We start from the raw sequence: 17,407 nt of genomic DNA, 5'->3' as shown, positions 1-17,407 counted from the left end.
TATGATATAGTTGGGATCATAGAGACCTGGCTCCAGGGTGACCAAGGATGGGAGCTCAACATTCAGGGATATTCAATATTCAGGAAGGATAGACATGAAAGAAAAGGAGGTGGGGTAGCATTGCTGGTTAGAGAGGAGATTAATGCAATAGAAAGGAAGGGCATTAGCCGGGAAGATGTGGAATCGATATGGGTAGAGCTGCATAACACTAAGGGGCAAAACGCTGGTGGGAGTTGTGTACAGGCCATCAAACAGTAGTAGTGAGGTTGGGAATGGCATTAAACAGAGAATTAGAAATGCGTGCAATAAAGGAACAGCAGTTATAATGGGTGACTTCAATCTACATATAGATTGGGTGAACCAAATTGGTAAGGGTGCTGAGGAAGAGGATTTCTTGGAATGTATGCGGGATGGTTTTTTGAACCAACATGTCGAGGAACCAACTAGAGAGCAGGCCATTCTAGACTGGGTACTGAGCAATGAGAAAGGGTTAATTAGCAATCTTGTCGTGAGAGGCCCCTTGGGTAAGAGTGACCATAATATGGTGCAATTCTTCATTAAGATGGAGAATGACATAGTTAATTCAGAAACAAAGGTTCTGAACTTAAAGGGTAACTTTGAAGGTATGAGACGTGAATTAGCTAAGATAGACTGGCAAATGGTACTTAAAGGGTTGACGGTGGATATGCAATGGCAAGCACTTAAAGATCGCATGGATGAACTACAACAATTGTTCATCCCAGTTTGGCAAAAGAATAAATCAGGGAAGGTAATGCACCTGTGGCTGACAAGGGAAATTAGGGATAGTATCAATTCCAAAGAAGAAATATACAAATTAACCAGACAAAGTGGCTCACCTGAGGACTGGGAGAAATTCAGAGTCCAGCAGAGGAGGACAAAGGGCTTAATTAGGAAAGGGAAAAAAGATTATGAGAGAAAACTGGCAGGGAACATAAAAACTGACTGTAAAAGCTTATATAGATATGTGAAAAGAAAAAGATTGGTTAAGTCAAATGTAGGTCCCTTACAGACAGAAACAGGTGAATTGATTATGGGGAACAAGGACATGGCAGACCAAATGAATAACTACTTTGGTTCTGTCTTCACTAAGGAGGACATAAATAATCTTCTGGAAATAGTAGGGGACAGAGGGTCTAGTGAGATGGAAGGAATGAGGGAAATACATGTTAGTAGGGAAGTGGTGTTAGGTAAATTGAAGGGATTAAAGGCAGATAAATCCCCAGGGCCAGATGGTCTGCATCCCAGAGTGCTTAAGGAAGTAGCCCAAGAAATAGTGGATGCATTAGTGATAATTTTTCAAAACTCTTTAGATTCTGGACTAGTTCCTGAGGATTGGAGGGTGGCTAATGTAACCCCGCTTTTTAAAAAAGGAGTGAGAGAGAAACCGGGGAATTATAGACTGGTTAGCCTAAAATCGGTGGTGGGGAAAATGCTAGAGTCAGTTATCGAAGATGTGATAACAGCACATTTGGAAAGTGGTGAAATCATCGGACAAAGTCAGCATGGATTTGTGAAAGGAAAATCATGTCTGACGAATCTCTCAGAATTTTTTGGGGATGTAACTAGTAGAGTGGATAGGGGAGAACCAGTGGATGTAGTATATTTGGATTTTCAAAAGGCTTTTGACAAGGTCCCACACAGGAGATTAGTGTGCAAACTTAAAGCACACGGTATTGGGGGTATGGTATTGATGTGGATAGAGAATTGGTTGGCAGACAGGAAGCAAAGAGTGGGAATAAACGGAACCTTTTCAGAATGGCAGGCAGTGACTAGTGGGGTACCGCAAGGCTCACTGCTGGGACCCCAGTTGTTTACAATATATATTAATGACTTAGATGAGGGAATTAAATGCAGCATCTCCAAGTTTGCGGATGACACGAAGCTGGGTGGCAGTGTTATCTGTGAGGAGGATGCTAAGAGGCTGCAGGGTGACTTGCATAGGTTAGGTGAGTGGACAAAATGGCAGATGCAATTTAATGTGGATAAATGTGAGGTTATCCACTTTGGTGGCAAGAACAGGAAAACAGATTATTATCTGAATGGTTGCCGATTAGGAAAAGGGGAGGTGCAACGAGACCTGGGTGTCATTATACACCAGTCATTGAAAGTGGGCATGCAGGTACAGCAGGCGGTGAAAAAGGCGAATGGTATGCTGGTATTCATAGCAAGAGGATTCGAGTACAGGAGCAGGGAGGTACTACTGCAGATGTACAAGGCCTTGGTGAGACCACACCTGGAGTATTGTGTGCAGTTTTGGTCCCCTAATCTGAGGGAAGACATTCTTGCCATAGAGGGAGTACAAAGAAGGTTCACTGGATTGATTCCTGGGATGGCAGGACTTTCATATGATGAAAGACTGGATCGACTAGGCTTATACTCGTTGGAATTTAGAAGATTGAGGGGAGATCTTATTGAAACGTATAAAATCCTAAAGGGATTGGACAGGCTAGATGCAGGAAGATTGCTCCCGATGTTGGGGAAGTCTAGAACGAGGGGTCACAGTTTGAGGATAAAGGGAAAGCCTTTTAGGACTGAGATTAGGAAAAACTTCTTCACACAGAGATTGGTGAATCTGTAGAATTCTCTGCCACAGGAAACAGTCGAGGCCAGTTCATTGGCGATATTTAAGAGGGTGTTAGATATGGCCCTTGTGGCTAAAGGGATCAGGGGGTATTGTGAGGGGATCCAGGAGTACCCCTATTAACTGTTTGGAGAGAGACATTTATCACTGATGGTTTGTTTGGAAAGGAGAGAGAGACAGAGTTATTTACCACCGATATATTGCTTTTGAAAAGAGAGAGAGAGACAAGGATTAATGGTTGGACTGTCACTTTAAGGCATTGGAAGTACCTTTGGATTTTTACTGAGTTTGGAGTTGGAGACAGCACCGAGCAGCTCGAAGGTTGCTATGGTGACCGAAGGCGGTGGACACTCGATGTTATGATTTTCAGCAGGTTATTGATGTTACTTCCAAGGACTTGTTGCCTGCTTGTGCTCTCCTTTACAGACAAAGGAAGGAGGGACTCTTTGAATGACAGGTGATGCTCAGCACAGTGAAATAAATGGGAGGTCAGATGATACAGACCTCGGGACACATGATCTGGACACTGAATGAGCTTTGTTGTGCCCGCAGAGAAAGTGGGTTTTGGAGGATCAATCAGGTGGATTGATCCAAATTGCTATTCCAACGGTGACGAAGGGGTTGACTGGTGGAGAGTTGTCTATGTGTCCACCCTTGCCGGGGTTATAGCTCCACCACAGGAAAACCGGTCCCCCTGGTTAAAGTTACAGTTGGTGACTTGTAAAGGATTTCGGAGGACGACGAGAAGATCGACGGCATCAGCTCACCTGAAGACTCAACTCACTCTCTCTCTCTCTCTCCATCACTACTCAACTAAATACCACAAACTGAACTGAACTGAACTTTACTCAACATCATAAGACTGCATCTTTTTACCCCTAGACTTAAAGAAGCTTGGTTTCTTCGTACATATATATTCCACACTTACTTTTATATATAATCATTGCTAACCTGTTTGATTTATTTACATTTATATTACTGTATTGTGTAGTTACTAATAAATATTAGTAGTTTATAGCAATACGAGACTCCAAAGTGTTTTCCATCTTTGCTGGTTTCTTTATTCCCGTCACGGGGTACATGACAGTATGGAGAGAAGGCAGGTACAGGGTTCTGAGTTGGATGATCAGCCATGATCATACTGAATGGTGGTGCAGGCTCAGAGGGCCGAATGGCCTACTCCTGCACCTATTTTCTATGTTTCTATATATAAACTTACTAACACCAAGGAATTTAAATAAAGAGCATTAGAAGTTTTTCAAAATTGTTTGTGTGTGTGATAACAGCAGGAAGGGCACTGTGAAGTGGAAGGTCGGACTGAGCTGAGTGAATGAGTTTCCTGAACATTTCCTGCAAGGCCCCCAGAAGATGTTCAGGAAACTCATTCACTACAGCTCAGTTCGACCTTCCACTTCACAGTGCCCTTCCTGCTGTTATCGCACACATAGACATTCAGGACAGGGGTCACTGAGCTATGACGATATCTCAGCTGTCTGACGGTCATTTTGGAAAGTTTATTAAAAGTTTCAGAGAACTATGTAATGTTAACACTACAGACGGAAACATCTGCAGTGCAACTTTCCTCTTCAGTGGGACTAATCGTATTGGATAATGCAGACTTACAATGACGCTTTACATAGGCCAGTTGTGCCTTCAGCAGTGACTCTGTGGCAGTATGGAGCTCCTTCACCAGTTCCACTCTAATACTCTGGTGGTCCCTTGCTACGATACCCTCTCAGTACTGTCCCCTACTATAATGTGACTCTCCCTCAGTACTGCCCACTGCTATAGTGTGACTCTCCTTCATTGCTGCTGCCTCTTTCAGTATTTTATTCAAATACAAAAGATGTACCAAGTTTAGGGGTTACAACACAGTGTATTCAAATTAAGATACAGTTACTATCATCTATAATCCACTTAATTCCCTGGGGGGGGGGGCACATTCCTGAAAAACCCACACTGAACCCATAATGGTTGCATGTTCCATCTCCAAGGACATCCTGGCATAAATGTAACTCCCTCAGCCTCCCAAATGATTCAGAGTTCACTCAGATCCAACTCCTTAACGCAGAATGGAGGGAGGAAAGCAGTCGGCTTAGGCAGAGCGGAGGTCTGGAGCTTTGAGCAGTGCTCAGTTGGAGAGATTGGAAGCCGGAGAAGACGTAGTTCACAGGTTCTCCGATTGAGTAGAATTGGCAGTGACTCGCAGCAGTTTAGAGCATTGTGCAGCACCCAATAAGAGAGATCGCAAACCTGAGAAGACTAGTTCACTCAGGTTGACTAACCGAGTGGGATAGGCAGTGACTCGCAGCAGTTTGGAACTTAAAGTAAGGCAGGGACAAGCGAAGTGCCCATTGTCGTAGTGGCCATCATTCGAGTGGCCAGAGTTAGAGCGGAGATTTAAAGGCTTTAGCTTTTCAAGGCATCCTTGAGGAGAGGTACACTCACAATGCGCTGGAGGAACTCAGCAGGTCAGTCAGCATCAGTTGAAAAGATTAGTCGACGTTTTGGGCTGAAACCCTTCGTCAGGACTGAAGGAAGAACTTTGGGGAGGGTTTGAAGAATGCTGTTAATTGAAAAAAACAGTAATTTGAAAGACAAGGGAGTGGGGGAGGGGAAGCAGGGAGGTGAATGGCAGGAGAACAATGCGCAGTAGTAGAAGGAGGCGGAACTATGAGGGAGGTGATGTGAAATAGGGATAGAGGAAGGGAGGGGGAGGGAATTACCGGAAGTTGGAGAATTCTATGTTCATACCAAGGGGCTGGAGACTACCTAGACGGTATATAAGGTGTTGCTCCTCCAACTTGAGTTTAGCCTCATCATGGCAGTAGAGGAGGCTATGTATGGACATATCTGAATGGGAATGGGAAGCAGAGTTGAAGTGGGTGGCTACCAGGAGATCCTGTCTGTTGTGGCGGACGGAGCGGAGGTGCTCGACGAAGCAGTCCCCCAATCTGCATCGGGTTTCACCGATGTAGAGGAGACCGCACCGGGTGCACCGGATGCAACAGATAACCCCAACAGATTTGCAAATGAAGTGTTGCCTCACCTGGAAGGACTGTTTGGGGCCCTGAATGGTGGCAAGAGAGGAGGTGTAGGGACAGGTGTAGCACTTACGCTTACAGGGATAAGTGCCAGGTGGGAGATCCGTGGGGATGGACGTGCGGATAAGTGAGTCGCGGAGGGATCGATCCCTGAAGAAAGCGGAGAGAGGTGGAGAGGGAAAGATGTGCTTAGTGGTCCTGTTGAAGGTGGCGGAGGTTGCGGAGGATAATGTGCTGGATCCGGAGGCTGGTGGGGTGGTAGGTGAGGACAAGGGGAACTCTGTCCCTGTTGTGGTGGCGGGAAGATGGGGTGAGGGCCGAAGTGCGGGAAATGGAGGAGATGTGGGTGAGGGCATCATTGATCACCGTAGAAGGGAAACCATGATCCTTAAAGAAAGAGGACATTTGAGATGTCCTGGAACGGAAAGCCTCATCCTGGGAGCAGATGCGGCAGAGACGGAAGAACTGGGAATAGGGAATGGCATTTTTGCATGTGGCGGGGTGGGAAGAGGTATAGTCGAGGTAGTTATGAGAGTCAGTGGGCTTGTAGAAGATGTCAGTGAACAGTTTGTCTCCAGAGATGGAGACCGAGACATCGAGAAAGGGGAGAGAAGTGTCAGAGATTGACCAAGTGAATTTGAGGGCTGGGTGGAAGTTTGAAGTAAAATCGATGAAATTGATGAGCTCAGCAAGGGTGCAGGAAGCAGCACCAATGTAGTCGTCAATGTAGTGAAGGAAAAGTTGGAAATACCGAACTTGTATCTGCCTACCTGGACTCCATTTTGTCACCAATAGTTCAGTCCCTCCCCAGTTACATCCGCGATACATCCCATGCCCTCCACCTCTTCAATAACTTCCAGTTCCCCGGTCCCAACCGCTTCATTTTTACTATGGATGTCCAATCCTTATACACCTCCATTCCCCATCAAGAAGGCCTCAAAGCCCTCCTCCCAGTCAATCTCCTCCTAGGCAGACACGGGCTCCAAGCACTCCACTCCACCCGAGGGCCAATCAGACCCCTTAAACAACCCCTATTTGGCAGGGGTACCCATCAAACCAGGGGCTACAAGCTCAGGGGACACAGCCCCAGCAGAAAGGAACTCTCTTTCCACAGACAGCCCCTGAGTGAAGGGACCATCCTTCTGCTCTGGGGATGCATACCTCAATCATGCAGTTGTGGTGGGGGGGGGGGGGTAAATCTTCTCTCTTAGATGGTTCCCTATCTTCAGATTCAGAGAACAAGCATCTCCTCCTTTTCATTCCTCCGATGTGGGGAGGTCTGGTGGCCTTCATTTCAGAGGCACTCTCAGCTCTCAGCACCACACCTTCCCTCACAGCTTCTCCAGGCCCTTGCCGAGCCACAGAGCTATCCATGCCCTCCAGGATGGAACTAAGGGAAGGCTCTGGTTCCTCCTCCTGTGATAGGGAGGCCAGGAAATGTTTCTTCTTCCTTTTAGCCTCCCTGCCCTGTACCTCAACCCACCCCTCCTCGCCAACTCTGCTGCACTCGCCCCTGCCACCTTCTGCCACAGGGTCAGTAGGGACAACAGGGGAAAGGGAGAACAAGGAGGGTGGCAACAGAGGGGGGCTCGAGCAACAGGGTCAGGGGCAATGGGGGCAGTGGCAATGTGGAGAGGGCCTGCAGTGTCCTCCTGTGCCACCACGGTACAGCTAGCAGCCTGGTGTTTAGGGCATCGCAGCTGGCCCATAGCCCAGCGGATCTGATAATGCTCCCTTTCGTGTCACACATGAAAATACCCCTCAGCATCTCCCGGCCATTCCAGCTGCACGAATATCTCAGGATGGACAGTAGCACATGCCCAGAACAACCTCTGTCTAGCTTAAATGGTATACAGGTGACCGGTGACCTCACCTCCCCAAAGAACGCAAATGAAGAAGGAGGTGATGCATGTCATAGAGTGTTACCTTCTGTACAGGGCTTTACCAGCACAAAGACCCCTTCCATACACTTAGGACCAGGGGACCTTAGGCAAGTACTCCAGTTGGGAGAGGGTCTACCAGTGTTAGGAATCGGAGAAATCTGTCTCAGTTCCAGTAAAAGTGGCAGACACGAAACTTGGTAAGCCCCCAGCCACTGTTGCTGTAACGGCCCAAGCACAGACTCAACAAAACTCAGCAAAGTAGACAGTTTCTGAGAAAAAAAACTGCTGCAGTCCTCTTTCAAAGATGAGACACCGCTCTCCTACACCTTCCTTTGTTGTCACCATTCTTCAAGGTTTACTCCCAAAATAAATTGACTTATTCCAAGAGCTCACATATCACCATCCATCCCACAGTATGACCCTCCCTCAGTACTGCCCCACATACAGTGACCCTCCCTCAGGACTGTCCCCACAGTGTGACCCTCCCTCAGTACTAACCCACACACAGTGTGACCCTCTCTCGGTGGTACCCATCTCACAGTGTGACCCTCCTTTGCACAGACCATGCCCTGAGCTGGAGTGTGACTTGTTCAGAGCTTCCGAGGATCATGCTGAGCACGTCACCCACTGGTTCACAATGCTGGTCACTACTCAAATGTTGGTCAACTACCTTGTAGCCAGTTGCAAGATGGTTCCGTTTTCAGGGGAACTTGGTGACCGAAGCTGCGGGAGATGTGGTGCTGCGTCCCTTGGAAGTTGTTAGTTGTTCCGGTGTATAACGCTCCATCTGGACCAGAAAACAGGATATCTATTTACTAACGGTCCTGCATCATACCAACATTGCAAAGTGACAAAACCTCTGGGGTGGGGGGACGATAATTGCACAGGAAAGGTGCAGCCTGTCCACACACAACAGAATCTCCCATAAACATGGGGTGTCTAGTGAACAGCAGTTACTCAAGCATCCAATAACTAACCAACAGCTCTCGAACTGGCCATTTGCTGCACTAGTAACTGAGGGCCTCAGTTTCTGGTCTTCCATCTCTCAGGTCAGCACCTTTAATCCATTCTCCCTTATTCCCCAATCCTGGGGAAACTTTGTGCTTTTCCCCCTACCCATGGTGTCCTTGCCCTTGGAGTGTGTAATGGGGACAGTGAAGGGAACCTTAGAGGGAGCCTGGCCTGTGAGGGGATGTGTGATGAGACAACACAAATGTTGATTTTAACCCGTCTCTTTCCTAGAATATGCCCTGGTCCTTACTGAGACTTGATGAGGGGCTGAGGTCTTCCAGAAAGGGCAATCATTGCCAAAGGAGGAGGCAGCAGCACACGGTCTTACGGAAGCCAGCTGTAAGCTGGGGGTTCAATTCCCGAGGCTGCCTATAAGGAGTTTATATGTGTCCACCCCAATGGTTTTCTCCAGGTGCTCCGGTTTCCTCCTACATTCCAAAGACATACAGTTAGGGTTAGTGAGCATGCTATTGTGGGCATGCTATGTTGGTACCAGAAGTGTGGTGACACTTGCAGGCTATCCAGCATAATCTTTGGCTGATTTGACGCGAACGACACATTTCACAGTATGTTTTGATGTATGTGTGAAAAATAAAGATAATCTTTACTCTTTGTCACATTACACACACTCAGCACAGTTAACATCATCTCATCACACACATAAACAATTTGCATGGAAGTATACAAGGAATGGTGTTTGCAGATGATACGGAAATAAGCAGGGACAATAACAAGCATTTCAAAGACGCTTGAATAGGTATGTTAATGGTAAAGGTGTGGAGCGATATGGGTCACGCACTGGTAAATAGGACAATCTTGGATACTCAGTGTGGAATGAGTTGGTCTGTCTTCTTATTCGTGCCGTCAGAGAGGAGGTACAGTGATATTAAACCCAATTCTGATTTAAGATAGAAAGGATTTAAAATTTAAAGTTCAAAGATCAAAGTACATTTATTATCAAAGTATGTATACAGTATAATCTTGAGATTTGTCTTCTTGCAGACAGCCTCAAAACAAACAAACACCACAGAATCTGTTTAAAGAAAACCCCACATCACAAGAATCAGAATCAGAATCAGGTTTATTATCACTGGCATGTGTCATGAAATTTGTTAACTTAGCAGCAACAGTTCAATGCAACACATATTATAGAAGAAAAATAATAATAATAATAATAAATAAGTAAATCAATTATAGTATACATATATTGAATAGATTAAAAATCATGCAAAAAACAAAAATAATATATCTCAAAAAGGAGAGATAGTGTTCAAGGGTTCAATGTCCATTTAGGAATCGGATGGCAGAGGGGAAGAAGCTGTTCCTGAATCACTGCATGTGTGCCTTCAGGCTTCTGCACCTCTTACCTGATGGTAACAGTGAGAAAAGGGCATGCCCTGGGTGCTGGAGGTCCTTAATAATGGACACTGCCTTTCTGAGACACCATTCCTTGAAGATGTCCTGTGTATTTTGTAGGGTATAAGTTTGTAGGCTAAATGAATTTAGCACCCGACTAAGTTTACAACCCTCTGCAGCTTCTTTTGGTTCTTTGCAGTAGCTCCCCCCATCCCCATACCAGACAGTGATGCAGCCTGTCAGAATGCTCACCACTGTACATCAATAGAAGTTTTTGAGTATATTTGTTGACATACCAAATCTCTTCAAACTCCAAATGAAGTATAGTTGGTGTCTTGCCTTTTTTATAACTGCATCAATATGTTGGGACCAGATTAGGTCCTCAGAGATCTTGACACTCAGGAACTTGGAACTGCCCACCCTCTCCACTTCTGATCCGTCTATGAGGATTGGCCTTAGCCTTCCTGAAGTCTGCAATCAGCTCTTTCGCCTGACTGACATTGCTGTGACACCACTCCATTAGTTGGCATATCTCACTCCTGTACGCCCTCTCGTCACCATCTGAGATTCTACCAACAATGGTTGTATCATCGGCAAGTTTATAGATGGTATTTGAGCTATACTAGCCACACAGTAATGGGTATAGAGAGAGTAGAGCAGTGGGCTAAGCACACATCCCTGAGGTACGCCAGTGTTGACTGTCAGCGAGGAGGAGATGTTATCACCAATCCGCACAGAATATGGTCTTCCGGTTAGGAAGTTGAGGACCTAGTTGTAGAGGGAGGTACAGAGGCCTAGGTTCTGTAACTTCTCAATCAGGATTGTTGGAATGATGGTATTAAATGCTGAGCTATAGCTGATGAACAACATCCGGACATAGGTGTTTGTGTTGTCCAGGTGGTCTAAAGCCGTGTGAAGAGCCATTGAGATTTCATCTGCCATTGACCTATTGTGGCGATTGGCAAGTTGCAACAGATCCAGGTCCTTACTGAGGCAGGAGTTCAGTCTAGTCATGACCAACCTCTCAAAGCATTTCATCACTGTAGATATGAGTGCTACTGGGCAATAGTCATTGAGGCAGCTCACATTATTCTTCTTAGGCACTGGTATAATTGTTGCCTTTTTGAAGCAAGTGGAACTTCCGCCCATAGCCATGAGAGGTTGAAAGTGTCCTTGAATACTCCCGCCAGTTGGTTGGCAGAGATTTTCAGAGCCTTACTAGGTACTCCATCAGGACCTTCTGCCTTGCGAGAGTTCACCCTCTTTAAAGACAGCCTAACATCGACCTCTGAGACAGAGATCACAGGGTCATCAGGTGCAGCAGGGATCTTTACAGCTGTAGTTATAGTCTCCCTTCACAGTTGTAGTTATAATCTCACAAGGTCATCAGATGTGTGAAAAAAAGGAACAAATCCATAAAAATCAAAAAGCGAACAAATAACACACAAAACATTAATCATAAAACTGAAGAATCCCCAAAAGTGAGTCCATAGTCACAAGCTGCCAAGGCGAGTGAAGCCAGTCCAGGAGTCAATGGCCATAGCCACTGAGTTAGTTAGTTCTCTGAAGTGTCGATGGCTGCAGAGCTCAATCAAATTGTGCAAATAGTAAAGTGCGTTCAGCACTGAGGACATCAAACTGCAGTTGAAAGCGAGTCCACAGCCACTTTTGAGGGATATGAGCCAAATGCATGCAAATAGGACGAGCTTTAGATGGACACCTAAAGCTAGTCCCATGGACGTTGGGTCAGGGGGCTTGTTTCCACACTGTATGACTCCATGACTATATCTTTAGACAGTGTGAATCCCATTCTAACACTTTACTACCTGAGTCACACTAAGAACATGAACATCTCTTTAACAGGGCATGTCATTTTCTACCAGCGAAACCCTCTCACTTTCCTAGTATTACTTTCACTGTGAGCCTCCAGTCTTGGGAAACCGTGTGAGGATGCAGCGAGATGGGTTGGCTATCAGTTTGAAACTCACGTATTTACTCAGACACCCTGAGGCAGAATCAGACTGAAGGACTGGGCAGACCTCCCCTTCGTTACGGGGATACAGGTCAACACCCCCGGACCACAGCACAGGTGGGGACGATTTGAAGTTCCATCACGGGGCGGTCATCAAAAGACCATAATGCGTAGAAGCAGAAATAAGCCATTCGATCCTTTGACTCTGCTCTGCCAATCAATCATGGCTGATTATTATACCCCTCAATCCCATTCTCCTGCCTTCTCCCTTTGATACCCTTACTAATCAGGAACCTATCAAACTCTGCTTTAAATATACCCAATGACTTAGCCTCCACAGCCATCTGTGGCAATGAATTTGACAGGTTAACCAAGTTCTAGCTAAAGAAATTTCTCCTCATCTTTGTTCCAAAGGAATATCCTTTATTTTCTGAGTCTGTGCCCTCTGGTCATAGACTCAACCACATTGGAAATATCCTCTCCACATTCATTTTATCTTGGGGTTGCAATTTTCAATAGATTTCAAGGAGATCACCTCCATCTTTTCCCATCACCCCTGGCAGGGTGGTTGACTCTCTGCAAAAAGCTCACCTCTGACATTTTTCCTACGTGGCGCAACGACATCGGCACTGGACCCGGGATTGGAGGTTCCCGGGTTTGAAACCAGTCGGGTCCGCCCCCGAGTACGCTTTCTATCCATGCCGGTTGAGTGTCAAGATCTCAACTTGACCTCGTAAAATAAAGGGAAAATACTGCGAAAATGTCTGTGTGAGGAGTGGCGCACCACACAGTCTCTCTTTCTCTCGCTCAGCGCCTTGTAAAAAACCATGAAAAATCCACCATCATGGATACACGCACAGACATGCAGACGCACATGCACGCAGGCACATGCCAAAAACAAAAAGATTTCAAGGAGATCCAGCCTCAGTTTTCTAAACTCTAGTGAGTACAGGCTCAGAGCCAAATGCTTCCCATACAACCCTGTCATTCTTGGTATAATTCTTGTAAACCTCCTCTGTATACTCTCCAATGCCAGAACATCTTTTTTTAGATACGCCCACATTGCTCACAATACTTCAAGTGTAGTCTAACCAATGCCTTATAAAGCACTCACCGACCATGGACACTGTGTATCTCAGCGAAGGGTTGTACGGGATGCGACCTTTGCCATCTTCGGTCAGAGGACTTCCGGTGGCGTCTGTCAACAGTGAGAAGGTCTGGATGTCCTGTAACGGTAGATCAGTTTGTCAGTCACTTCTAAAGCCCTGAGTGTGTTCCTCACCTCCTCAAGGGAGAGAGGCTGCCCCTCCCTACAGGCTGCTGGGAGAGAGGTTCTCCCTTCCCTTAGGCTGCTGGGAGAAAAACTCCCCATCCCAGAAACTGCTGGGAGAGTGTCCAATACTCACAGACTCACCCTTCCCACGTGCTGCTGGGAGTGAGGCTCCCCCTTCCCTCAGGCTGCTGGGAGACAGGTTCCCCATTCTCACAGGTTGCGGGAGAGAGGCTTTCCAACACACAGGCTACTGGGAGAGAGGGTTACAATCCCTACCAGCTGCTGGGACCAGGCAGTTCTCTATGTTGGGATACCTTGGATCCTAAATATTCCATCAGCCTTTCTTCCAGTTCTAAGGGAGGATCCCCTTCTCCCTCCCCCACCACAGAAGGCTGCACCAAAGAGCTGGGCATTGAGTTTCCTTGACAGTCCACCACTCTGGTCAAAGAGGAGGAGCTGAAAGCAGGGTTCAGCAGTGCTGCCCCTGACCTCTCCGTCACAAAGTCCAACAGGCATCAAGGTTCCAGGATCGGAGTGGTAATCAGTCATGGATGGTACGCCTTCCACAGGAGTTGGGGAGGGTAGGTCAGGAGTTATGGACGCTTGCCTTGATGAGTGGTCGGGGTGGTTACGTGTCCTGCGCTGAGGGATGGTATCCCTCCTTCCCCCACCCTTCCCCATTTTCATTAGACTGAGATAGGCCATGACCATTAGTCATAGATCACAGGTATAGATCAAGTGGATGGCCAGAGACTTTTTCTCGGATCAGGAATGGCTAAAATGAAGGGGCATAATTTTAAATCTTTTGGAAGAAAGCATAGGAAAAATGTCAGAGGTGAGCTTTTTGCAGAGAGGGTGGGTGTCAACCACCCTGCCAGGGGTGATGGGAAAAGATGGAGGTGATTACATGGGACCCAGTGCTGAGGGTCCCTCAGCACCATTGGCGTTTGGGCAAGATAGCAGGGCAGTGAGGAGCTCAGAACAGGACAGAATGCACTGTAGGTGTATAGGAACACTCCAAACTGGATCTGTGTCTGCAAAGTACCGCTGCATCTTCACAATGGCTGCCCGCCCTCTTCCCCTCTGTGTAGTGCAGGATCCAGGCATGAGTGAGTTTGCTCGAGGAGTCTAACATGATCTAATGGGTGAGAGGCTCCTCAGTGGTGCAAGCGAGTGATGGGTTCACAGACATCCCATCGAGCTTGCGTTTCTGAATGTGGGTTAAGGAGACCCTTACCACATAGGCGCAGGCTGGGCTGAAGGCATAGGTCCCACAGATGAAGAGGCAGCTCTCGTTCACAGGCAGCACCACGAGGATGAAGTTGAAACAGTCCTTCTGGGGGGGGAGATGGGTAGAGGGAGATAGTGAGTGAGTATTACTCCACCATCAACAACAACAACACACAGAAGACTACAGGAACTCAGCAGGTCAGACAGCATCTATGAAGGGAAATAAGCAATCACCATTTCAGGCCAAGACCGTTGTTCGGGATTGTGAGGTGTCAGAAGCCACACTATGAAGGTGGGGGGAGGGGAAGAAGTAAGAGCTGGGAGGTGAAGGGGGCGGTGGGTGGGTGAAGGAAAGGGGGAAAGAAGGAAGAAGCTGTGAGGTGATAGGTGGAAGAGGTAAAGGGCTTAAACACAAGAGATTCTACAGATGCTGGAAATTAAGAGTCTATTTCTCTCCATTGCTGTTGCCTAACCTGTGGGGTTCCTCCAGCATTTTGTGTTTTATTCAAGATTTCCAGTATCTGCAAAATATCTTGTGTTTATGATAAAGATGATGTTTGCATGATTGCTTTCATTGGTCAGAGCAATGAGTATAAGAGTTGGGAAGTCACTACAGTTGGTTAGGCTGCACTTGCAAGTACTCTGTGCAGCTCTGATTGCTCTGTTGCAGTAAAGAAATATCATGTAGCAGGGCATAGCTCTAAGGTGAGAGGGGAAAACTTAAAGGAGATGGCAGGGTGAGTTATTTTTACAGAGATGGTTGGGTGCTTGGACAGGCTGCCAGGGGTGGTGTTGGAGGCAGATGTAACAGAGGAGTGTAAAAGTCTCATGCACGTGGAGAGTTAGGAATCATTTGCAGGCAGAGACATTTAGCATCATGTTCAGGATATAGTGGGCTGAAGGGCCTGGTCTTGTGCTGTCCCTGGAATATGACAGATACAAGCAGTGCTGGGAAGGGTACACACCAGGCGATAGAATAGGCTGTGCAGGACATAGCATGGAGGAGGAAGGGCTGGTTGATGATCAATCCTTTCTTGCTGGTGAGATGCCCAGATTTCCACCACCTCCTTCCCCCCAAGTTCTTAGGCCAGGCCCTTATCCCCTTCAGGCTTCACACTGGGGGCTGGAGGCTGCTCTTCCACACGTTTTGAACTGCTGAAAGTAGGATGCCTTCAGACTTACCTCCTTGCTCTTCCCTTTGAAGGAGCATTCCTGTATTTTCACTTCTGTCGCCATCCAGTTGAGCTGAAACAGACCAAGAAACAGATGCTTTGTTGAAGGTGAGGTGACAACCAATCCACTCCTCTTCTATCGTTCCCCCCCCAAAGCATGGTGACACTAACTCTCACTGGACTAAAGGTTCTGGTTGGCATATGACCTGCAGGTGAGGAGGAAGTTCACCACCCTGAGTGGCTCTTCTTCTCAACTGGTCTATGTTGATCGAGATTTCCATTCAAGCAATTGCCCTTATCATTCTAAAGAATATGAGAACAACTTGAAACCTTCCCTAGGCAGATGTGAGATCTTGCCTAGGCAGATGTGGGACCTTCTCTGAGCAGATGTGCAAATATCGCAATACAGCTGGGCAAATGTGGGCTATCCCCAGCGGATGTGGGATTATTATCCTGGGCCAGATGTAGCACTACCCCTGGACAGATAGAAACATAGAAACATAGAAAATAGGTGCAGGAGTAGGCCATTCGGCCCTTTGAGCCTGCACTGCCATTTATTATGATCATGGCTGATCATCCAACTCAGAACACCGCCCCAGCCTTCCCTCCATACCCCCTGACCCCCGTAGCCACAAGGGCCATATCTAACTCCCTCTTAAATATAGCCAATGAACTGGCCTCAACTGTTTCCTGTGGCAGAGAATTCCACAGATTCACCACTCTCTGTGTGAAGAAGTTTTTCCTAACCTTGGTCCTAAAAGGCTTCCCCTCTATCCTCAAACTGTGACCCCTCGTTCTGGACTTCCCCAACATTGGGAACAATATTCCTGCATCTAGCCTGTCCAATCCCTTTAGGATCTTATACGTTTCAATCAGATCCCCCCTCAATCTTCTAAATTCCGACGAGTACAAGCCCAGTTCATCCAGTCTTTCTTCATATGAAAGTCCTGCCATCCCAGGAATCAATCTGGTGAACCTTCTCTGTACTCCCTCTATGGCAAGGATGTCTTTCCTCAGATTAGGGGACCAAAACTGCACACAATACTCCAGGTGTGGTCTCACCAAGGCCTTGACAACTGCAGTAGTACCTCCCTGCTCCTGTACTCAAATCCTCTCGCTATAAATGCCTGCATACCATTCGCCTTTTTCACCGCCTGCTGTACCTGCATGCCCACTTTCAATGACTGGTGTATAATGACACCCAGGTCTCGTTGCACCTCCCCTTTTCCTAATCGGCCACCATTCAGATAATAATCTGTTTTCCTATTTTTGCCACCAAAGTGGATAACTTCACATTTATCCACATTAAATTGCATCTGCCATGAATTTGCCCACTCACCCAACCTATCCAAGTCACCCTGCATCCTCTTAGCATCCTCCTCACAGATAACACTGCCACCCAGCTTCGTGTCATCCGCAAACTTGGAGATGCTGCATTTAATTCCCTCATCCAAGTCATTAATATATATTGTAAACAACTGGGGTCCCAGCACTGAGCCTTGCGGTACCCCACTAGTCACCGCCTGCCATTCTGAAAAGGTCCCGTTTATTCCCACTCTTTGCTTCCTGTCTGCTAACCAACTCTCCACCCACACCAATACCTTACCCCCAATACCGTGTGCTTTAAGTTTGCACACTAATCTCCTGTGTGGGACCTTGTCAAAAGCCTTCTGAAAATCCAAATATACCACATCCACTGGTTCTCCCCTATCCACTCTACTAGTTACATCCCCAAAAAATTCTATGAGATTCGTCAGACATGATTTTCCTTTCACAAATCCATGCTGACTTTGTCCGATCATTTCACCGCTTTCCAAATGTGCTGTTATCACATCCTTGATAACTGACTCCAGCAGTTTCTCCA

At 46.8% G+C, this 17,407-nt stretch overlaps 1 protein-coding gene across 5 annotated transcripts in view; it reads right to left on the bottom strand.

The window, feature by feature from the left end:
* Positions 1-17,407, bottom strand: part of LOC140212769 (semaphorin-4B-like) — a 124,200-nt gene that overhangs the window by 18,996 nt on the left and 87,797 nt on the right. For all 5 annotated transcript variants that reach the window (XM_072283972.1, XM_072283982.1, XM_072238117.1 and 2 more), the window contains 4 exons: positions 15,554-15,616; positions 14,379-14,477; positions 12,983-13,094; positions 8,200-8,316 (listed from right to left, as the gene is read on the bottom strand). In XM_072283972.1, coding sequence (XP_072140073.1) covers positions 8,200-8,316; positions 12,983-13,094; positions 14,379-14,477; positions 15,554-15,616 — 391 coding nt within the window. The remainder of the gene's footprint in view (positions 1-8,199; positions 8,317-12,982; positions 13,095-14,378; positions 14,478-15,553; positions 15,617-17,407) is intronic.

The sequence above is a fragment of the Mobula birostris genome, chromosome 2 (assembly GCF_030028105.1).
Source record: "Mobula birostris isolate sMobBir1 chromosome 2, sMobBir1.hap1, whole genome shotgun sequence".
Taxonomy (NCBI): Eukaryota; Metazoa; Chordata; class Chondrichthyes; order Myliobatiformes; family Myliobatidae; genus Mobula; species Mobula birostris.
The sequence above is the reverse complement of the archived record's forward strand: the minus strand, read 5'-3'. Positions and strand labels throughout refer to the sequence as shown.